The sequence below is a fragment of the Amblyomma americanum genome, chromosome 1, assembly GCF_052857255.1.
Source record: "Amblyomma americanum isolate KBUSLIRL-KWMA chromosome 1, ASM5285725v1, whole genome shotgun sequence".
Classification (NCBI taxonomy): domain Eukaryota; kingdom Metazoa; phylum Arthropoda; class Arachnida; order Ixodida; family Ixodidae; genus Amblyomma; species Amblyomma americanum.
Genome location: NC_135497.1, coordinates 75,557,732 through 75,581,849, shown reverse-complemented (window position 1 = coordinate 75,581,849; position 24,118 = coordinate 75,557,732). Strand labels below are relative to the sequence as shown.

General features: G+C 47.7%; 1 protein-coding gene across 1 annotated transcript; it reads left to right on the top strand.

Annotated features, from left to right (window-relative positions):
* Positions 1 to 4,231: 4,231 nt before the first annotated feature.
* Positions 4,232 to 23,402, top strand: LOC144133404 (uncharacterized). The gene is made up of 9 exons (XM_077666491.1): positions 4,232 to 4,437; positions 5,478 to 5,552; positions 16,905 to 17,069; positions 17,157 to 17,361; positions 17,433 to 17,518; positions 19,489 to 19,594; positions 22,681 to 22,943; positions 23,015 to 23,204; positions 23,271 to 23,402. The coding sequence occupies exons 1-9, from the start codon at positions 4,232 to 4,234 to the stop codon at positions 23,379 to 23,381; spliced, it is 1,407 nt and encodes a 468-aa protein (XP_077522617.1). The 3' UTR covers positions 23,382 to 23,402.
* The last annotated feature ends 716 nt before the right edge of the window (positions 23,403 to 24,118 follow it).

The following is a 24,118-nucleotide window of genomic DNA, read 5'->3' as shown; positions in this document are numbered from 1 at the left end:
GTTTCAAAATTTTAAGGTCTCTTGAAGCCCGGTACTTCCACGCGTAATCCTTTCCTATGTCTCGAAGTTTGCAGTAAATATACTAATGTAAATGGACGTTGCAACGCGGTCTTCCTTGTTGTACATATTATGTCGTATAATATTATGTGAGCCACCTTCGGTCCGGCGAAGATTTGGCATGCATTTTCGAGCTGCTGCCGGTTTCTCTTCTTACAAAACACGAGCAGTACATTTGTCGGGATGGAGGCCGATCGACAAACGCAGGCTTGCAGCTCTTTAGAGTTTCATTCGTTGGCGGGATTCCGACTCGCCGGCCGATTAGGCTTACCGCGAGTCAAATGATCGAAGGTTGCGTTTAAATTTGATGCAAAAATTATTTGGTGGTATAATTAATACATGCATATGGCATTTCCGTGCTAACAGCACACCTCGTCTGCCAGATTGTTGTCTTTGGGGAGGCCTGGCAAGAAGCAGGTGGGGGAAAGAGCTTCACCGCGTGGGCAGTTGCTCTTGTGAAGTGCGTTTGTGAAACTGACTTTTTAAACAGTTTTAAAAGCATAGTGCAGGCATTTAAAAGCATAGTGCAGAAGGGAAGGTGCCAGCAATGTAGCAGCTCAGAGGTCACTGTTGTTTTTCTCAACGGCTCATCACACTCAACAGAAATGTCGGAAGCACAAGTAGAACGTTTGTCATCCTCTACAAGGAGTTCCAGGTGTTTACTTGTAGCCCTTGGCAAAAAGATAGGCACAAAAGGTGGGCCACCTGAGCGGCAGATAACAATGCGTGGCACTGCGGTTGACAAACACACTCATAACAATAGGGCCAGGTCGCCTCCACTTTTCAGTATTAGGGCGGTTCAGCAGACACTTATCATGATGCAAAGATTTTTGTCCTGCTGTAATGTCACTGGTAAAACGTACTGGTAAGACACTGGGAATGCTGGGAAAGCGGCTAGAGTTTGAGAAGTTGCTTCCCCCCTCCCCTCCTTCAGTGTGTGTTCGCAATCCACAACGCTACGGCATCTGCGCAGTGTGATTTTGCTGCTGTGATGATGTCACTGGTGCTAATCCTTTTCACCTTGAGGATGAATAGCCCTTAAATGTAACTCTGGGCCAGCATGATTAAGGCGCAGATGTTAAGGCGCAGATTTTAAGATATTCATGTACATATCTTAATTTTTTTGAGAGAGAGCGAGCTTTGTGATAACGGAATTGCTGCCATGTTTGGGAACACTTACTTTCGTGGCTGTATATTAGCAACTCTTATGTAGAATGAGGGACCAGCATTTGCTGTCATTAAGATGATTGCCTAGGCTGGTGGTGGCTGTCACCATGGTGGCTGTCACCAGGAACAAGGATAAAACTATAATATGCGCTACCTGGGTACTGTAGTCTGCAGGGAGTAAATGCTATATTGGTGCCTGGTCTGATTTTGAGACCCACTGTTAACAGCTTTGTATGCTTACTTGCTAATTTTCAGTGGGCCATTTTAGCAGTACACAAGCTATAATTTTATCCCTTATGTGAAAAGTGATAGGCTTTATTGGCATGAGCAGTATATTAGAAAATGGTTCTTATTATGCAGTCCTTACACAAGGTTTTTGAAGCTGCCTAATACTTTTTGCAAGAACTTTTATGTTGTGCAGTTTTTGGTACTCTTTGATATGAAAGTGCTTGAATTGCTCAGTTAGTGACTGGGGTAGCTGCTTTAAATAGCAGTGTCTGTTTTACTTTCGTTGTTTTTGTTGAATCTTTGAGTTCTTGTATTTAAAACAAATTTTATTTTTTTGTCTTGGTTGAAACAAGGCTTAAAGTTCTTTACTGGGCTGGAGGACCCGAGTTCAATCCCAGCCTCAGTGGCCGCATTTCGATGGAGGCAAAACGCAAAGCTGCCTGTGTGCTGTGGGACATTAGAGCGCATGAGGAACTCCAGACCGTCTAAATCGATCTGGAGCCTTCCCCTGCAGCGTCCCTTATAGCCTGTGTGTTACTTGAGGGCGTTAAAACCAGCAGTTTTGGTAACGGAGGTTCGATCATGTAGATGGAAATTTGCTTGATTGAGACAAGTAAAACCCTGAGTTTACTAAAACCCCTTTAAGGAAATTAGCTCCAACTACTCTCCTCCTTCTTCGCTTTCGGCACGCCTCGATGGTGGCATGCATGAAGGAGCAGACGACCGTTGGCACGTTATGGGAGGAAAGGCGTGGGAAACTTTGCTCGATCCTTGTGGAGCTGTTTTTCAGGTGTGATTTTCTTTTCTTCAGTCAGTAACTAGTCCTAAAGGTGCGGAAAAAATTGATAAAAGAGTCGTTCTTTAAAGATGCGTAGAATCTGTATATTCAGAACTCGTGTAGCATGCAAGCAGTGTCTTGATGCGCACGGGGAATGTGATGAAGTGAGCTTAGCTTGAAGCCGTCACTGCGTGAATTGCGTATAGTTGGCACCTTTACGTGTCAGCAATAGAGCCAGAAGTTATTTTGTTGTGCGTGTGAAAGGTTCTGACGGTCTTATGTCGCAATGCTCAGTAACCGGGCTCGATCTGCTTTGGGTCAATGTTGCAGGTGTGTGAAGCTGATGTGCAGTGATTTCAATATCCTGAGTGACAGGTGTTTTTTTGCAAGCGTGGATAGTATTTGGAAGAAGCTGTTTAACAACTCACCGGTAGTTTTGTAACACTACCTTTTTTGGAATAGTGTGAGAGAGACAGCAATATATCGGGAAGCAATAGCTGGCTGACACAACCGGAGAGGGCTTCCGAGAAAAGAAAAAAAATTCACCACTAATGCTAGTAGGCGCTATGTCTGTTTCTGTAGCTTGTGTGTGTGTAAAATGATTCGCGTTCAAGGAAAGTTTCACGGTGGAGTAGCTCCCCTTTAACTAAAACGCATCAGGTGTTGAAGATTCTTGAACCTTTATTCGTGTTAACCGCCATGATGCCAGGTATCTGGGTGTGCGTTTTGTTGAATTTTGTAGTAAGGCAAATCAGGGAGTTTAGCTGATTGTAATGGTGAGATAATGTGTTTTTCACAGACAAGAAATGCAGAGTTGCTGCTCCTATGGTTGCAGATTTGAACTGCAGATTAGCCATCCAGGATTCGTAGGATGACCCGGAATGTTTCGCAACTGAATGAGGATGGTTGCTGATGTCAAACAATAGTAGTGGCAGTGACTCGGCTTACAGTAAAAATAAGTAGTAGAAAGAAACCTGAGCCTGGAGGGGGGCCAGTTGTCCTTTGTAGCCTTTTACTAGTAATGCCTCGCACATATGCGCGACTGTGCAGCAACGTTGTGCCAACGTTGGAGCGAGGAGAATTGTGAGACTTCTATAACTGAAAATATGATGCCGTAAATTATGGTGGAGCTGGAAAGACGGTCCACATAAAGTCTGTTTAACGACTAAAGCCAGTCTCTGGTATGAGCATTTTGACAGCTAGATGGCTTTGATGAAGCAGGGTGAGCGCTCATTGAAAACTTCTTTATTAAACAAACACCCAAAAAAGCCCGTATAATGTGTTTCCATACGCAAACACACAAGTTTGAAAGAGCCACTGGCATGCGGATGCCAGATTAAACAAAGAGGGAATGGAAAGCAGTAACACTTCACTAAGCCGTGCCGTTCCTGCCGCATTGAGTCAGCTTGCTCGATCTAATGAAGGTAAACATTTCTCCCTGCGGCGTTGCACTTGCCGATATTGTACAAAAAGTACACTGTCTTCACCTTCCCAGTTATGACAACCGAAGGCACGGTAGCACAGCACCCCAACCAAGTTCTAGTAGTTTTTTCGCTAAACACTCAGCGTCAGCTGCAGTCCGCTTGCACTTGGAGCATTCAAGTCGCACTGGCACGGCAATGGCGATTTGCACGTGCAGGAGAGAAAAAAAATAAAAAGCGTGGGCAATGCTCTCACCACCTGCAGAAAACAAAAACACGCACTTCCACATGACAGGAGTTTTGCAAATGGGGGAACTGAGGGGGCTGGAATGACAGGAGGGGGCAAGGAGGAAGCACTAGAGTCTGCGGGGTCAGCGGCAACATCTAATAATGTCGTTACTTTGGAAGGATAGAGGGGCTTTAAGCTTACAATTCCTTGTGTTACCACATCAGTGTACACAAGCTTGCATTGCTCAACTTCGTGCAGGGAGTAAGCTTGCACACTTGTTGTCAATGGGAGCGTTACTGACTCTTCATTCTCTCGGATGCAGGCCACTCAGCTTTGCGAGTCCACAAAACAATGCAGTGGGACGGTTCCCGGCATGCAGCATCGCAGGCTGACCATGAGCGCTGCCTCGTCTCTTTTGATACCTGGCCAGAAGAAGTGCAGACTCAGTTTGTTGAGGCGCTGCTTGCACGCATGTCTCAATGCCAACATTCACGCATCAGCACTTTCCTGATGCCGATGCTGCAGCGAGACTTCATCTCCCTACTGCCAAAGAAGGGGTATGTGCTTCTCTGCTCTGCAATACTGGGCTTTGTGCAGAAGGGCAGCTGCTGAATTGTTGAACATTGTTAGCAAGCAAAATGTAGCTTTACCCTGTCACGTGTCTTGAAGGCTGACTTGAACAGGGTATAGCATTGCCTTGGCATTGTAGCAATAAGAATTTTTGGTGGGAAAAATGTATGGTGCTTAGGGCAGGAGAGATTTCACTCTTTTGTTCCTGCTAGCTCTTACTACTGTAATGAGATATGGAGTGGAAGAGAATGGGCAGTGCCAGAAATAGAACATTTTTTGTGTTGCACAACATTTGGTAATGTCAGTGTTCAGTGTATTCAACTTTGTGCATATTTTATCGCTGCATATTCGTTCAGAGTGCCTTTTATCGTTGCTGTTTACTGCTTTTGTAAGGTGTCCCTCACTGTGTGAACAAGGTTTTTTGTCTGTTTGTGGTAATTTTGGCTTTCTGAACATTATAATTTTTCCTGCTGGTAGTGACCAGCACGTGTGCCAGTGATTGCGGGTGTGTTCACTTCATCACACTTTTTGCAGCCGCTTATCGCATTTGTGTGTAGCAAACAAGCCGCTAGCCACAGCTAGGATCGCTATGGAAATGTTCAGCATTGAAGTGGTGTTCATGAAGTGCCTGCATCTTTTTGACTTTATACAGATAGTCACTGGCCTGAATATAAGTTCATCATCTAGCAACAGCTCATAGTACAAGCCCCTTTTTGACACAGAAGTGTTGTTTATAAAAAGTTTTGTGAGGATGCATGTTTGTCAATTAATCATAAGGCCACTTACACTTAAAGTGCATCTTCAGAGTACCTATTTGGGAGAAACTGAAAACAGAATACAAAGTCACCGGAGTAGTTTGTTGCAATCTGTAGCGAAGAGGGATCTACTTCAATTCGTTTGCGCATTGGCTTCGCTCAGAGATTGAAGTTAGGCGACAATAAGTGAATTGTTGTTGATGCCATGTGGTTGAAAATAAACGTTTTTTAACTTTTCACTTCTAATGTGATTTATCTCGTTTCTTGTCCAGGCTGGACCACGTTGCTGAAGCAATTCTGTCTTACTTGGATGCACGCAGCTTGTGTGCTGCTGAGGCAGTATGCAGGTATGGACCCTTTTTGCTAAACTCGGGCAGGAATGGCATGCTCTGTGCACACGTCAGCCAGCTATTAGTGACACAAACTTTCCATTCTTGCTCTTGCTCGAGTTTACAAGATGTGTCATACTGTTTTTCATGTAAGGTACAGTTCATTAGCACATTAAAGGGGCCCGGAACGAATGTGCGGTATTCCTGACATATGAATTCCGGCGTATTCGTGCATTTACGTCTCTCATTGTCACTTTTTGCAAGCTCAAAGGCGGCACCGCCGGCCCCATCGTCGATGCATGTGGGAATTCCCCAGTAGGGGGGGGGGGGGGGTGGGAGGGAGCTTTCTGACCAGTCGGAGCACGCTGCTGACCAGCAGCGGTCATGGTAGCTGCATGACGCTTGAAAGGACTAAACCAAAAGCCATCTCTGAACTGAATTACGCAGGAGTGTGCGACCATGATAAGGTTGTCAGAAAGGACTCCAACTTTCGCGCTCAACTGTGGGCTCTCCTTCACGTAGAAGTGTATTATTTGGCTCAGGTGTTCATGACGAGAGAATGTAGTGATTGAGCTACTTTATGTACCTCTCCGGAAGGTGTTTCAGAGCCCCTTTAAAGGTGCCATGATAGCAGATTTTGGGCTGCACCTGTTTCACATGGGTGTTTCGAAGGGTTCTGTCTGTTAAGTCGGTTAAAGGGACTGGCAACTGAATTTTAAGCATCCAGTACTTTTTGACGCAATGGAAGACGTTGTCTATGGTACTCGATTCCACAACTGTTTTGTTAGAAACGCTGTAGATTATTGCCAAAATTTTTCGGTCAGTCGATATGCCTGTTTTCTGGTATTCCAATGCTGGAAACCATGATCAAGGAAGGCGATGGCGACAGCACGCCGGCAAAAGCGCTGCACCGAAAACTAACATAAATCTCACCTGTTAGACAATAATTTGACAGTTTAGTAATAGAGCATGGTGTAAGCATATATTTAGATGTTTCTTGATACTCCGCCCAGCAGCGTGACCAGATTTTGTTCGCCGCTGCTCGTGCTTCCTTTGAATGCAGATAGATGGCACCATGCGATGTAGGCTTGTCAAATCGCCGAGCTGCGGCAGCCGTACTGCAGGCGCTGATGGATCGTTTGGTGGCGGTTTGTGTGTGTGTGCGCGCATGTGGGCGTGTTCTTGTTTAAAATGTGAAGACACTTTTAAAAAGCCATATTTTTGATAAAATTTAATTTTTTAAATTTTCCCACATAATTAACATTAATTCCTCATTGAGTGTTACAGAGATGCAGCCAAAGTTGTAACCCCCTGTTTATCTCGCGAAACTGAAACTAAAGTTTTCCAGCTAAATAAAAACCTAACTTTTTCATTATTAGTAGTTATTTTTCATCTTAATTTTCAAGTTTAGACTTGTGATTGTTTATTATGTAACGGGGGGTTTGTTACGAGGTACTGGGGCGACGGGAACGGCAACGGCAGCAGTCTGGGGTCAGATCGGCAAAAGACACACAAGCGTAGCGCTGGCAAAAACTCTCGAGAACACTGTCACCTCGTCTTCGTATTTTCAAATCATCAGACGCATCTTCTTCTTTAGCCTTACAATCACCCCGGGGACAAGAGGAGCCATCCTGGCGACTTAGGATGATGGCAAGACGGCGGGGTCGTAGTAGGGCTTGAGGCGCTGGACATGAACGGTCTCCCGTCCTCGGCGGCGGAGATCAGGAGACGGCGTGAGGGGCTCCACGATATAATTAACCGGAGAGGTGCGCTCCAGCACACGGTAGGGACCATGGTACTTCGCAAGAAATTTTGAGGAGAGACCGGGAGTTCCTGAAGGGATCCAGAGCCACACAAGTGCATCAGAAGTGTAGTTCGGTGGGGTTTGGTCTTGGTCGAGGCGGGAGCGCTGGCGATGCTGGGTGTCAGTGGTGAGTGACCGGGCAATTTGGCGGCAGGCTTCGGCGTGTTGCGCGGCGTCGGAAACAGGCCGATATTCGGATTCATCAGGGCGGTAAGGGAGGATAGTGTCGATAGTAGCAGAGGGTTGGCGGCCGTAAAGTAGGAAGAAAGGAGAGAATCCGGTGGTAGACTGCGTAGCGGTATTGTACGCATAAGTAACGTACGGAAGGACGAGATCCCAATTCGTGTGGTCAGAAGCGACGTACTTGGAGAGCATGTCTCCGAGTGTGCGGTTAAAGCGCTCAGTGAGGTCATTGGTCTGCGGATGATAGGCGGTGGTAGTTCGGTGAATCGTGTTGCACTCTTTGAGAAGCGCCTTCACCACCTCAGATAAGAACACGCGGCCTCGGTCACTGAGCAGTTCACGAGGTGCACCGTGGCGAAGGATGAATCGGTGCAAAATGAAGGAGGCGACGTCCGTCGCTGTGGCAGCCGGAAGGGCAGCAGTTTCGGCATATCGTGTAAGGTGATCCACCGCTACTATAGCCCAACGGTTGCCGTCTGCAGTGTACGGAAGCGGACCGTATAAATCAATGCCAACGCGGTCGAACGGGCGTGGAGGGCATGGTAACGGCTGCAGCTCAGCAGCAGAACGATGGGGAGGTGTCTTGCGACGTTGGCAGGGAATGCATGCGCGCACGTACTTCATGATAAAGGTGTACATTCCGCGCCAGTAGTAGCGCAGCCGTATGCGGGTGTAGGTCTTGAAAACGCCCGCGTGACCGCTGTGGGGGGCAGCATGGAAGTATGCGCATATCTCCGAGCGTAAGTGACGTGGAATAACGAGCAGCCACTTGCGACCTTCGGAGTTGTAGTTACGGCGATAAAGTAGGGTGTCACGGATCGCAAAATGGGCAGCTTGGCGGTGGAGCGCACGTGACGGTGAAGCAGCCGTCGGGTTGGCGAGAAAGTCGAGAAGGGAAGCGATCCAGGGATCCATGCGTTGCGCTGAAGGCATGTCGCTGAGGCGAAGCAAGGGCAGAGAAGCGTCGGAGGTGGAAAGGCTGGCGATCTCGGCTGGAAGGGGGCAGCGTGACAGTGCATCGGCGTCTTGATGCTTGCGGCCGGTGCGATACACGACGCGGATATCATATTCTTGCAAGCGAAGGGCCCACCTAGCGAGGCGGCCGGAGGGGTCTTTCAGGTTGCAAAGCCAACAGAGCGCATGGTGGTCGGTCACAACGTCAAAAGGGCGCCCATAAATGTACGGTCGAAACTTCGCGAGGGCCCATACAATCGCCAAACACTCTTTTTCAGTTACGGAGTAGTTGCGTTCTGCTGGTGTGAGTGTGCGGCTAGCATAAGCAACGACGTATTCGTCAAAGCCAGGTTTTCGTTGGGCGAGGACAGCGCCGAGGCCAACACCGCTGGCGTCCGTGTGAACTTCGGTAGGAGCGGCCGAGTCGAAATGGCGCAGAATGGGCGGCGCCGTGAGGAGACGGCGCAAGGTGGTGTATGCGTCGTCGCACGCTGGGGACCACAGTGATAAATCCGCACTTCCAGACAGCAGTTGAGTCAAAGGCGCAGCAATGGACGCAAAGTTGCGAATAAACCGGCGGAAATATGAGCACAAACCCAGGAAGCTGCGCAGGTCTTTGATGGAGGTAGGTTTGGGAAAGTCAACCACAGCACGAAGTTTCGCTGGGTCGGGACTGACGCCCTGCTTAGAGACAACATGACCTAAGATGGTTAATTGACGAGCGGCAAAACGGCATTTTTTTAAGTTCAGCTGCAGGCCGGCGTCAGAGAGGCAGGTCAAGACGTGCTTCAAACGGGAGAGGTGGGTGTCAAAGTCCGGGGAAAAGACCACAATGTCGTCGAGGTAGCAAAGGCATGTCTTCCACTTAAGTCCGCGCAAAATGGTGTCCATCATCCTCTCAAAAGTCGCGGGGGCGTTACAAAGCCCGAAGGGCATCACCGTAAATTCATACAAGCCATCCGGTGTCACAAAGGCGGTTTTGAGGCGATCGGCTTCTTTCATAGGAACTTGCCAGTACCCGGAACGCAAATCAAGAGATGAAAAGAGTTCGGCCCCTTGCAAAGAGTCCAGAGCGTCGTCTATGCGCGGGAGGGGATAGACATCTTTGCGCGTAATCTTATTAAGGCGGCGGTAATCTACACAGAAGCGTATGGAGCCATCCTTCTTTTTGACGAGCACCACAGGCGACGCCCATGGGCTGCTTGAGGGCTGAATGACGCCGCTCTGGAGCATCTTGTCGACTTGGTCTTCAATAACTTGGCGCTCGGCGATAGACACACGATAGGGACGTTGTCGCAGCGGTGCGTGGTCACCTGTGTCGATGGCATGGGTGACAGTGGAAGTTTGGCCCAAGGAACTTTGATGTGAGTCAAATGATGAGCGAAACTGATTAAGTAAAGTGAGAAGCTGTGCCCTTTGCGGCGCTGGAAGGTTGTCGTCGATGGAGCGAAGGAATGCTTCGGTTGAGGAGGGATCGGGCGCAGCAGTAGGTGGGCTGAGTGCGGCTATGGAGAGGTGCGGCGCGTCGTCCGTCTCTTCGCGGATGAGCAGAGACGCGAATGGTTGTACCGTGCCGAGACATTCACCTAGGCGCAAGGTGTTGGGGAACGAGAATGGGTTAGACACGAACAGTACGGAGAGGCCAGCGGATATAGTCAGTACAGCGTATGGCAGAGGCAGACACTTGCGGTGCAGAAAGATAGGGGACGGAGTGAAGAGGACAGTGTCGTCGCGAAGAGGGCCGCAAGAGAGGGGTACGAGGACTGAAGAGCAGGGAGGCAGGTCAATGTCTTCGGCAACTAGGGCCTTAACACAGGCACCAGGAGGGGCAGTGTCCAAGACAGCTTCGGGCAGGTGAGAGAACTCGACTTCAGCTCGAGCACAATCGATGATAGCAGCATGGCGCGATAGGAAATCCCAGCCCAGGATAACAGCATGAGAACAGCAGGGCAGTACGACGAATTCGACGGCATAAATGGTCCCCTGGATTACAACGCGAGCGGTACACGCTGCTGACGGCTGGATGTTCTGAGCGCTGGCGGTGCGCAGTGAGAGTCCAGCAATTGGCGTCGTTACTTTTCTTAAAGAACTACACAGCTTTGCGTCCATGACGGAAACGGCAGCACCAGTGTCGACAAGCGCCATGACAGAAACGCCGTCGACGGAAATTTCAATGAGGTTAGCGGCTGACGGATGAGGCCTTTCGAAGTTCGTTGTGGACGCAGTTCTCGCCTCAGGAACTGCAGCGCCTAGTTTTCCTCCTGGTTAGCGGTGGAGCGACGTCGCATAGGCGAAATAGACCGGCGTCGTGGAGAAGAGGGCCGGCGGCTGGAGAGGGTAGAACGGTCCGGCGAGGAAGTACGACTTTGCGGCGGCGCAGCTGGTACAGAGTACTGACTCGGTGGGGGCCAGTACCCAGGAGCTTGGGGAGGAATTTCCGCGTCCGGGAGACGACGGCGGCAATGCCGAGCTACATGACCTGGGAGACAACAAAAGAAACAAATCGGCCGATTGTCCGTTGTGCGCCAGGAATCGCTGACCCTTGGAGTAGGTCGTCGGTAAGCCACTGGCCCTCGCAAATGCGCCGGAGGCGCACTATAGATTGGCGGCTGCGGTCTTGCTACGACATCGGCATATGTCACTGGAGCCGCGACAGGAGGCGGTCTCGCGACGGCTTCGGCATATGTGAGCGGAGCCGCCACAGGTTGTGGTCTGGCGACAACGTCAGCGTATGTCAGCGGAACCGTGACAGGTGGTGACGGATGAGCCGGTGGAAGAGCCTCAGCAACTTGCTCTTGAATTGTTTGTCGGAGCGCTGGAGTCAGATATGACGGTCGGTCGTGAGCGCTCGGCAGAAAGGAAAGTTGACGTGCACTTCTTCCCGCACGAAGTCTTTAATCTGCTGTAGCAGCGAGGGGTCAGGAGCAGGCGTGAGCCCAGCGAGCGACTCAACCTGCTGTGGCCGCTGGCGTGTCAGAATCCGCTGCTTGCGCAACTGCTCAAAGCTTTGACACAGCGTGACGACTTCAGCAACGGTACGCAAGTCGCGCGCTAGAAGCATCTGAAAAGCGTCGTCATCGATGCCTTTCAAGATGTGTTGGATCTTGTCGGCTTCCGACATACGAGCGTTGACCCGCTCGCACAAGTCGACGACATCTTCAATGTAGCTAGTGAAGCTTTCACTAGCCTGCTGAGATCGTTCACGCAATCGCTGTTCGGCTCGGAGTTGCCTGACAGCCGGTCGACCAAATACGTCTGCAAATTTAGTCTTAAAAATGGACCAGGTTTGAATATCTGCCTCATGGTTGCGATACCAGAGGTTAGCCACACCGGCGAGATAAAAGGTGACGTTGTTTAGCTTCGTCACATCGTCCCATTTGTTGTATACGCTCACCCGCTCGTACGATGTGAGCCAATCTTCCACATCGTTCTCGTCAGTCCCGCTGAAAATGGTCGGGTCCCGTTGACGAAGAGAGCCGGCACAGATGACAGCCTGGCCCACTTGTACGGCCTGGTGTTGGACGTCCTCAGGCATCGTGCGTGCCGGGAGAGCACGACTACGGAGCTCCAGGGCCGATGTTTTTACCCCGCACCTCCACCAAATGTAACGGGGGGTTTGTTACGAGGTACTGGGGCGACGGGAACGGCAACGGCAGCAGTCTGGGGTCAGATCGGCAAAAGACACACAAGCGTAGCGCTGGCAAAAACTCTCGAGAACACTGTCACCTCGTCTTCGTCTTTTCAAATCATCAGACGCATCTTCTTCTTTAGCCTTACAATCAGCATATATGTCTATTTCTGTTTGCATTTAATAACTAAAACGCTCACAAAAGCAATGCAAGATATTTGGAACACGTTGGATAGTAATGTCAGGTTACCAACCCTTGAAATTTGGTTTGTGTCTGAAATCTGCCTTCTGGTCTACTGGTGCCGCAAAAACAGAAGAAAAAAAGTGAGCGGCCACTCGAGAAAAATCATGAAAACTTAAGGCGAGCAGGAGCTGAGCTACAAATATAGTGGAGTTTAAACGACTTGCACTTTGGTGTGTGGCATTTGAGTACATACTGTGCGAACAAGACGAGACGTAAGGCACACAAGAGGACAGAAAAGGTCTGTCCTTTTGTGTGCCTTGTGTACACTTGTGTCCTTTTGTGTACACTGAGCTACGGCGACGGCTGTCCAATCTGCTGCTCTCGTGGGTATTTATGTGTACTGGGTGTAAGCGAACTTTGAGAGTGTTCACCAGCTTCAGTTAGTAGAGCACCGGACGCGATATTCGGAGGTCGTGGGTTCGGATCCCACCGGCGGCACGGTTGTTTTTTCTGCTGCTTTATAAGTAGTTTTCTTTAAGCGATAGATTAATCTAAGTATTATTATCCCACTGATAAGGACGACCCATTAATAAAAAGAATTAACATTCCCCTATGCACCTTGGTTTCGGTGACTGTTGGCTCCCTTAATAAGTTCGTCAAACGGGCCCCTCATTTTATTTACCTTGTCTGCTAATAGCTTAACGAGGGTCTCGGTTCTGGCAGTCTTGATGCCATAGGTAGCATAAGAGGGCTCTTGCACAGTTTCCGCCCTCGCCGTTAGATGACGTTCTACGTCATACTCACGCTATTACAGGACGGTCTACGTCCGCCGCTATGGGCGAGGGTGGCGCTGGTGAACACTCTCAAAGTTCGCTTCCACCCAGTAAACATAAATACCCACGAGAGCAGCAGATTGGGCAGCCGTCGACGTAGCTCAGTTGGTAAAGCATTGGACGCGATATTCGGAGGTCATGGGTTCGGATCCCACCGGCGGCACGGTTGCTTTTTCTGCTGCTTTATAAGTAATTTTTTTATGCGATAGATTAATCTAAGTATTATTATCACACTGATAAGCACGACACATTAATAAAAAAAATTAACATTCCCCTATGCACCTTGGTTTCGGTGACTGTTGGCTTCCTTAAGTTTGTCAAACGGGCCACTCATTTCATTTACCTTGTCTGCTACATATATATATATATATATATATATATATATATATATATATATATATATATATATATATATATATATATATATATATATATAGTTGTGCGATGAACCACAACAAATGAAATCGTGCAAATTTTTTGTTGTTATTGGTCATTTCTCTAGTACGCAGTTGCAATTGATGGCATCATAATTATTTTGGTTCATTGCACAGCTACTGTCTTTAAGTGCATAACAGCAACAACAATTTGACTTGTGGTGAACCAAATTTAATTGTGACTGCTGGTATCAGATGTATATTTCGTACATTTTTTAGAATAACAATAAAACAAATACTGTTTTACCTGTTTTGACATTTTGATTAGGATAATACCGTCTTTCTTAAAGGGAAGCTGAAGCGGTTTTCAAATCGCATGAAACGCTGTGGTTGGGAAGAAAGGACCTTGAAAATCATGTGTGTAAAATGTTTCCCGATTCCATCCGTGAACAGAGCTGCAATCGCTTCTTAAAAACCCGCCGCCGGCACGCCCTTGTCGCTTCCGGAAGCGCCGGGTGGGGGGACGGCAGAGACGGAGAACTGGCGGAAGTGGCGCCATTCACGGAGAGTCGGCCGGCCGTCCGGCTCCGCTTGCTTCGCTGCGGCCCGCGCTTTACGGAACCACAGATCAATGTAATCTTCTGCCAGTGGCGTTTACTTTCTCTCGTTCGGGCGTTCCCTGTAATGCTTGAAGCCTGTATATTAACCAGTTTTGGCATGGTACTTCTTTCGAACAGCGCTCAGCACACAGCGTGGTAGAATCCGTCGGTTGTTCTCCCCAAGCCTCTCCCACGTTAACCAGACAATCTGGTGGCACGCAGCATGCCGAAGCTGCCTGCACAAAATATGTGCATCAATATTTCTCTTTTCGTTATATTACTTTCTTACCTGTTTGTAAACGGCTTGCCTTTTCCAGCTGGTTGACATCCATGCTGAGCTAAGCCCACTTCCAGCACTGTCTTTGAGGCACACAGTCTTAAACTCTTTTGAGCTCGTTACGCACTGTGTGCCTTTTGGCTTTTTCCTTATTGCTTGCACCTCGCGGCAGCACAAGCAATTCTCTTCATCTTTCAGCACATGCAGCTGCACCTAACTGAACAAAAAACCGATTATATAAGCCTAGTAGCTTGAGCAAAGCAAACATTTGCATTCATGAGCGCTTGGTCATGGCTGACGATCAACAATGGCGCCAGAATTCATGCAAATTTGTCCTTGAGTCAGAACGGCAAAGCTGTCGAGCCGCGGTGCGCATATATCTGCCACAAGCAATTCGGCCGGTTATCTCGACACGCAACAGCAGCAACTATATCTCGCAGCACACTAGTTTTGATGAGCACCACTGCGAGCTCCGAAACGCGCAGCCATAATTATTGTTCAAAAGCGTGTTTAGCATGCAAAAAAAAAACAACGTACGGGGGTAAGTGCAGAAGAGTCATGGTTGAACAGTAGCCCGAACATGCGACAGAAGGAAAGCGCACACGGGAGCTTCCCCCCGGAGCCTCGTCTCATCGCGCTGCAGTACAGCAGTGAACCCACTACAACTCATCCAGTTTGGCATTCTTTTGTAGTTCTAAAAGGCCTTCGGGAGTAATTAGGCAAGTAACTATAAATATATGAACAGACAAATGCTTTACCTCGCGTGACTCGTGCAAGCTTGCCGGTGATCTGAATTAGATCATGTTTAGAGGCGTTACAAGAAGTTGGTGGCCAGGTTTTATGCAGCAGCGGTACACAAAAACGTTTAGACGCAATTTACTTTTTTTATTGCCATTTGAACCTACACAAAAAACATGCACGCGCATACAACTACGAAAAACATACGTAACAGTCGAGATTTGGTTTTCGTGTTATAGCATGGTAGGACGTGAAAGGCCCATACTGGGTTAACGAAATTTCCGGCTTGCAGGCGCCGCCATGCGGTAGCTTCTCTATTACTTGGCTTCTTATCAGGCGGTGGCACCAGTTTTCTGTTTAGTCTGTATAGTTCTCAACGATTTCGGAATAGCTTTGAGCGCGCTCGTTCAGGTTCCGACAGTCCGGCGGTTCCACAGTTACCCGGAAGCAGAGAATATGGGAATGCGCCGACTACCCCGGAGTCGATGAAGATATTGACAGCAGAGAAAGCTGGGAAGCCCTGCTGCGCAGCAAAGAACCCGCTCGGCAGGAACAAGCCAATCCGCCTGGCGGCTGATGCCGCGAAGGGATAAAATCTCTTTGTTAACCTTTAGTCACGAAGGCTCGGGCCGCCGCCCTCCAGGGCTGCGTGCCGGGGGCGGTGAGTAGTAAGGCTCCTTCATTTCCGGCGGAAATAAGAGCTGTCATCCCCCCATCCATCCAGTCGAGATTTCCAACACGTGAAAATGTCGCGACTTGACTTTCGCTGCTGGCGCACTCCGCAGCGTCGTTGGTTACGCCGTTTTCTGAAGCTGCTAATGGCTCGAACATGTATGGCGAAAGTCCAAACTGTTCAACACTGCTTGAATTATCCATAATTTCCAAAACGTAGTCCTTAAAAGCCAGCTGAAGCAACGCGCTACGCAGCAATGCCGTCGGTTCCGGCCGGAGATCCCCGTGGATGACGTCATGACGGTCCCGGCCAATCGCGGGCAAGAGCGGCGTTCGCTCGGCGCCCTGAGGCGATGTGGCGCGTTTTCTTCTAAAAAACAACTTTTTGTGTTTATTTCCGCTCTTTTTGAATGAGATATTCTTTTTCAGCGGACAAAAAGCTATAAAATGACGTAGAGAACTCATTTTTTTCGAAAAGTGCTTCAGCTTCCCTTTAACACAGACATATTATTTTGTTTTTTGCGCTATTAAACAAAAATTCAGAAACTTGCTCTCATATAGCGAAGGGGCAATTGTTTGTGGTGGCAACATCACCACGTCTACGCCTACGCTGGTCACGTCTACGCTGGTCGAAAATATGATCTTCTCAGCAATGCTTGTGTTTACTTTAGTCTGAAAAATAGAATTTTTCGACTCCACAGCGTCCAAAATGTTGGTTCTGAATATGTGTGCATTTCGATGAGGTGCCTGGCGGTTCCTCAGTAGTCCGAAATATTCTGCAAGTTCGAAAAATCAGTCAGCTACTGTATCAGCTCTTTGCAGTGCGCTTAATATTTGAAAACTTTCGAAAGCGCTGCAAAAGGGGACACAAAGAGAAAGACACGAAGGACTAGAGCTACTATCAACTGAAATTTATTGGAAAAAACACAAGGTTAAATGTTACGCTTAATATTCTTGATGCTGCTTTTAGTGGCCATGGTTGAATTTGAGTGTGTGGTTTTTTTAGATTAAAGGAGACATCAGCGCATCCAGTAGCACCAATTATTGTGTTCTACAAGGTATTGCCACAAAATGTTCGTGATTGAGCTGCTTAGTATGTGATGAGGGCTGGCATGTCTTCTCAGGGAATGGCGCCGCGTGGTAGCCGATGGAGGTCTCTGGCGCAAGCTGATGGAACGACGAGTCTCGACGGACCCTCTGTGGCGAGGCCTAGCGGAGAGGAGGGGCTGGGTGCAGTACCTCTTCAAGCCACCACCAGGCGAGCCCCATCCTGACCACATGTTCTACAGGTGGGAGCAGCAGATGGATCTTATGTGTTCCTGTTTGTGAAAAGTGACGCACATTCGTAACCTGCTGTCTTTTTTCATGATTCTTAGGCGTCTATACCCACGCATTATCCAAGACATTGAGAGCATCGAGAACAACTGGAGGTGTGGAAGGCACAACCTCCAACGCATCAACTGCCGCTCTGAGAATTCCAAGGGTGTCTACTGCCTACAGTATGATGTCACTAAGATTGTGTCTGGCCTGCGAGATAACACAATTAAGATATGGGACAGGGCGTCCTTGCAGTGTGTCAAGGTGAGCAAGCGTCTATTTGGGTATCTTGTATTGCAGGTGGTTTGAGCTTTTTTATGTCTGTGTGTTTGCAGGTGCTGACAGGTCACACAGGCGCTGTGCTGTGTCTGCAGTATGATGACAAGGTCATCATCTCTGGGTCATATGATTCTACTGTCCGGTAAGACATTTGCAGTCTTTGTTAACACTGTTACTGAAAATAAGTCTCCAGTGATGTCTATTAGGGTTGGAAAAAATAGAAAAAATGTGTATATACCATAACCCTGTATTTTCTGTTAGTCACCCATCTTAAGATGCATAAATATGTAATAATTCCTTTGGAGCCAGCGGAGATATAAACTATATTAAAGGGCATTAAATATGAAATATAAAAACTGAACAATGCTCATAATGAATAAGCAACAAAATAACATTAGAACATTCGTCTGCAAGGACAGAACATAAGTTTTTCTGGCATTAGAGAGACCACGAGACCTGGAAAGATTACACAAAATAAAGAACTTATATTACCATTGATTGTAAATGAAACTGGGCTAAACGCTTACAAGGTATTTTCTGAAATCATGCCAATATATTAACTTAAATGCAATTAGATGCACTCAGTTCGAAGCCGAATTAGTGGTCATTACTTTTTTCACACAATATCAAGTAATGGTAACAGAATGAAATATTGTTTGCATTCAGCTTATAAGTTATAACACTGTCCTAAAAAACACTTTAATTTATGCTGCAGTAGAATAGTGAACTACACTGAAATTAAGAAAGGTTTTGCCATCATTTGCAGTGTAAAATATAGTGAAGTGACTTTTTTTATTGTAGTATCTTATTCTAATTGCATGTCTGACTCCAATGTTTCGAAAATTTTAGGAAACATTAACCGGATAGGTACACATTGTTAATTCTTACCACTAGACCAGATTTTGCTGGTTTCTTGCACATGTAGTTCTGTAAAACTTGCTGGCTAACAGGCTGGAAAGCTACTTGATGAAAAACATGCCTACTTCAGCTCGAATTTTCATCTGGCTGAGTTTCAAAGTGTTTCTGCCTTGTGGTTTATAATTTGATTTGTTTTATGTGTAAAGTTTTGAGTTTTTGGGTGTGATTATCTTGTTCATGACACCTACATGAGTCTGGCGTAATGCAAACTGCCACTTGGCAGTCCTTATGACACACTGTTATCCTCAAGCTTCCTATTTTTTGAGTGCTTAAGGGGCTCTGAAAGGGGCTGATGTTGTCCTTTGATGGTGTTACTAAGCTTACTAAGAGGTTTTTCTTGATGATGTTCATTGTAAGCCACTGCAGATACAGCAGCTTCCTGACCATCTTCCTGTGATGTTAAAGCTCGCCACTGTACGAATATCCTACAGCAAAAAATTTTAGCAATGCGCATTGTAGCGTCTTTCCCTATTTATTCTCTTGTCACTCTTTGCATGCTAGGAGGCTGGCGGCGCAACGCAGCTTACTGGTCACTGCCATGGTAGCTGTGTGACATTTGGAAGAATTAACTGATAGTCATCCCATAACCTGCGTACGGAACAGCGCGAAATGGAGGAGAAAACAAGCATGAAAAGTTAACCGACAAGGGCTTGCCAACTTTGATGCGAATTGTGGGTCCTGTGCTGAGTGTAGAAATATTATTTGGCTCAGGTGTTCATGACAACACAGTGCAGTGATTGAGCGAGTTTACGCATTCTCCTCAGGTGTTTCAGAGCCCCCTTTAAGGCTAATTAAAAGCAAAGGGGCCGATAGAGCTCTGAGGTTCTGGATAAAAGCATTTTATCATTTTGGCATGTACTACTAAAGACAAAAAATGTATTTTTAGACTCTCCTGTGCTATCTACGACCTCCCCGTAATTGGGTTCTTGTGCTGCAGAGCGCGACACTTCCAGTTCCAGAGCTGCCTTGTATAGGTGATTTTTCTGGCTCCTTGCACTACTCTGAAATGCTCAAGCCTCCTTTCACCCTTTTCATGACTAAGGCTTTGTACTGTTCTTTTACCCGGCGCCTCTTGCTTCTCTTTGCCTTGTTTAATTGCTGCTGCTCCGCATTTGGTGCCCACGCATGAAGATTGTGTAACTGAAGAGCTTCAGCTTTTGTGCAGTCTGTCTTATAATCTCTGCCGTGTTTCAGTGTGTGGGATGTGAAGACAGGCGAGATGGTGAACACCCTGATCCACCATCGTGAGGCTGTGCTGCATCTGCGCTTCAACGATGACATGATGGTCACCTGCTCTAAAGTAAGGAACACATCTTTGTGATAAGCCTTATATCAGCCTTCAAAGCCTAGTAGCTATTCTCAATGCACTAGTTGCCGCCGCGGTGGCTCGGTGGTTATGGCGCTCGGCTGCTGACCTGAAAGACGCGGGTTCGACCCCGGCCGCAGTGATCGAATTTCGCTGGAGGAGAAATTCTAGAGGCCTGTGTACTGTGCGATGTCAGAGCACGTTAAAGAACCCTAAGTGGTCGAAATTTCCGGAGCCGTTCACTACGGCGTCCCTCATAGCCTGAGTCGCTTTGGGACGTAAAACCCCGTAAACCAAACCAATCAATGCATTAGTTGTCCAGTGATAAGGCTGCAGCTGCTTCATCACACTATTAGCTGCAATGTTTCATTGTTTATTAAACTGAAAGCTATAAAAATGTGACACATGATAGATGTATATTTTAGCTGCCAATGTTTTGTAGCGAAAGCTACATTGGCCATGAACTTGCAGTTTCACCGTGCTCGCATTCCAATCGTGGTCGCACCGCACCACGTGACCAACCACATAACTGGTCACGTGACCAACCGCGTGACGAACCACATGACGTTGAGCGGACCACAAGCCTGTAGCTACGGTAGTCTTGAAAGTTAGGGCGATGTAGCTGGTGAGGTAGAAAGACCCAACATGGACAGGCGTGGACTTTTGTTTCACAGTTGAGCAGGCACCTGCCAGAAAGGCGGTTAGGTGGTGGCACCATTTATTTCATCGTGACATCACAGTGCTTGCATTAAAGGTTGGTTGTTCCAAGTGAGAACAACATCCTTTCCTTTATCGAAGCATAGAAAAACTGATGTGTGTTAAGTCTAATGTGTTAGAATTGAGTAAATACTAGGGGTGTGGGGATAGTACTTTTCCGAAGCGAAATCGAATACGAATAATGTAGTTTACACCGAATCGTATTCGACTTGAATATGAATCAAATATTTGTATGATTATTCGCTACTTATGCGAATATTCGTACAAAAAAGTTCATTTGGAATTGCGCAGTACTAGAAGGAACGCTATAATTGATGGAATTAAAACTGTAGCTGTTGAAAGTCTCAACAGGATCTCCACTATCAGGCACTAAACACGAAGTCAGTAATTACCTCTGTGAATGTCATGTCATGTGCATCAAAAAGTCGGCAGAGACGCTTAAGACTACTTACGTGTGAGAAGGCGCAAGCCTGCTTGCTCATTTCGTGCACGCAATTGCAGCGTGCTGTGGCGAGATGTAACCTGATGCCACGCAGCTGGCAATTCTACCTCTGCATGACTCCGCAAAGCCGCTGCTGTCACGCCGTCGCACCGGTTCTGATCCGCGCACTAACTTTGTGATGGATGTTGCCACGTTCTGCGCCCCCCTCCCCCACTTTCTGCTGCATCTGGTTGCATTCGGATGTGCCGACCGTCTGCATGAGGTTATTGTCGACTTGACATTTATAGATCCCTGTGAGTCCTGATACCACTCCTGCCAGAGTGATGCAGCGGCTAAGCGGTGCGCCACAGCCCTTCGATGGCAGGTGCTGCCACTGGTGGGGTTTGTGTGATCCAGATTACTCTTCATGAGCAACTTGGCTTGAACAATCATTAATTTAACTACCACTTGCCAGGTCGTATGAGGATGCCATATTTTAAGGATTCCATTGAGTGTTAACTCATATACACAGAAACAGGCGGGTTTTCGCTCAGTAGGGCGAATAAGGCTTACGCCTTAAAAATTGCCATTTACCAAAGTAGCGCCATATCTTAGTTGATGAGAGAGATGTGAGTTATGAGCCATGGTCTCCACTATCGGACGTGAAGGCAGACTTTGCTGAACATGGCTCTGCCCTACAGTGTTGCCAAGTCCTGGAGGCCATATGCATGAACATGAACACCACCACGCCAATGGACCGCATGACAGCTCTGATTGCACGGATCAATTGTGTCAGCGTGCTGTGCGGCATAGGAATGGGTCCTGCTTTTGAAACGGCCGTCAAAGAAAGCTGCTGCGTGCCCGATTCCAACTTCGTGCATTTTATTCAAAAACTATTAGAAAGCTTCAGTTCATATTCGCTTCATTTCGAATAGTGTTTAATGTACACTCTGTGATTCGGTTTGAGAAGGTAACGGGAGAATATTTGATTTGCTATTAGAAAATTTCGAATATTCATACACCCCTAGTAAATGTGGTAGCTGCTGTGTGGCCTGCATACTGTAATTGGCACACTGGAACATTTGTGTGCACATTTGTACTTGTCTCATTGTTGTATTCACTGCAGGTTGGTTTATGGCCTGGGGAGAGCCAGCAATTCTACCATTGCCTCTTAGTACGCAGTGGGATGTGAGAAGATCACACGTTATTAGGCATTAACTAGCACATTTTGGGCGACATTAAAGGGCCAGTTCTTAGAGATGAAGAAGAAAAAAAAAAGGGGTATTCTTAAGAAAAGCCTCCTTGGTAGTGTAGTGGTTATGGCACTGAGCTGCTGGCCTGACAGATGCGGGTTTGATCCCGGCCATAGCAGTTGCAACTCAGTGGATGCGAAATTCTAGATGCCTATGTCCTGTGCGATGTTAGTGCACGTCAAAGAACCTCAAGTGACCGAAATAATCTGGAGCCTTTCACTGCGACATCCCAATAGCCTGAGTCGCTTTCGGGTCGCCATAACATCATGAACATCAACGGAAAGTGGGCAAGATCTCGAATCTTCCTGTTTATGGCGAGCAGAGTCCAAAAAAATTAGCAGGGATAATTTTCCCCTCCTTCGAGCATTGTCACAGAATCTCGTTCATACAGCTTTAAACTGCCTAATCTAAAAAAATAATGTGAGTGCTGAAGGAGGTACAGACATTTATTGAGAATTTAACTTCACAAAAATGTAGCTTATTATTTCTTGCGTCAATGTATGAACAGCCCCTTTTCTAGTGCTCGCAGAATTCAGAATAATTTGTGCTGGCTTTAGCATGGGAAAAACTATAACATGCCCGGTTTGTCAACGACAGTGGCGAAAGTTTCCGGGATCACTCCCTTGTTTTCGGATGCTTTGCACCAATGCATGTTTTATGAAGCCCTCAATTGGAATTGCTTTTTACAGGACCACTCCATTGCTGTCTGGGACATGGTGGCCCCTCGTGAGATCAACTTGCGGCGAGTGCTTGTTGGCCATCGGGCTGCAGTGAATGTGGTGGACTTCGATGAACGTTATGTGGTGTCCGCCTCGGGAGATCTCACCATCAAAGTTTGGGGGACACCAAACTGTGAGTTTGTACGGACCCTCAATGGGCACACGCGTGGAATTGCCTGTCTGCAGTATCGAGACAGGCTGGTGGTATCTGGCAGCTCAGACAATACAATTAGGTGAGGAGCTCGGTAGTAGTTTATTCTGTCTTGTGTCTCGGTAAAGAACTATTGTACTGTCTACTTTTCAGGCTCTGGGACATTGAATGTGGCGCCTGCCTGCGAGTGCTTGAAGGCCACAAAGAGCTAGTGCGCTGCACCCGCTTTGACACTAAGCGCATAGTGTCGGGTGCCTATGATGGCGAGATCAAAGTTTGGGACCTAGCTGCAGTCCTGGACCCTCGGGCACCAGCAGGAACTCTCTGCCTACGCACTCTTGTGGTAAGGGCAGTTTGTTGGTGCTCTCGGCCCTGCCTGTTTCTAATTGCCTCCATGTCTGCCTCTCAGGCGCACAGTGGCCGAGTGTTTCGGCTGCAGTTCGACGACTTTCAAATCGTGTCATCGTCTGGGGATGACACCATCCTCATCTGGGACTTCATGCTTGCACTTGCCGTCTGAGGCTGCTTCATCTCCCCTGCCGCCCCGCACCTACACTTCTGTGAACAAGTGACATCCACCATCCCCAGGAGAAGGCGACTCCTGGGGGCCTGGTTGCTTCTTGACTGGACCCTTCAGCCAAGCCTGGTGCCTCTGATTGTCCATGTGAAGATTTTGGGTGTTAAGTGGGCTGTCCTCCAATAAACCAGGTCTGCTTCCTCTTTGTGTTGTTTGTCATGGTTATGACTCTGTTCCTGCCAGCCTCGGTTAAGGCACCGAGGAAGCTCTTTCTAATGCTGAACACGTGGGATCGGACTTTTTGCTTTGTGATAGTTCCATGACTGGTGTGGTGCTGGCCTGATGTGGACAGCTGGGTGTTGTGTGCAGCAGCAAGCAAAGTACCATCGTTGGTCCCATTGAGGCTTGGAGCTTACTGAGAGAGATGCTGTCCTTGATGGTGTTCATTGTAGGCCACTGTAGATACAGCAGCTTCCTAAGCATCTGGCGTCGGCGGCGGCGGCTGCTGCTGCAGCCGGGGGCAAACCGGGAAATGTTTTAATGAGCGCGCCCGCAAGCACAACGTCACCCTGAAGAACAGATCTGGAGGTAACCTTCCGTTACACTGTAACAATTGCAAAAACTGCTACCTAAAGTTTAATGAAACAGAAATTTCTAGCTAAGGCCCCAGACAAGACTGAGAGAGATGTAATTGAGGCTTTTTTCATTGACCTAAGAAAAGACAAGTGCGTTAGCACTCC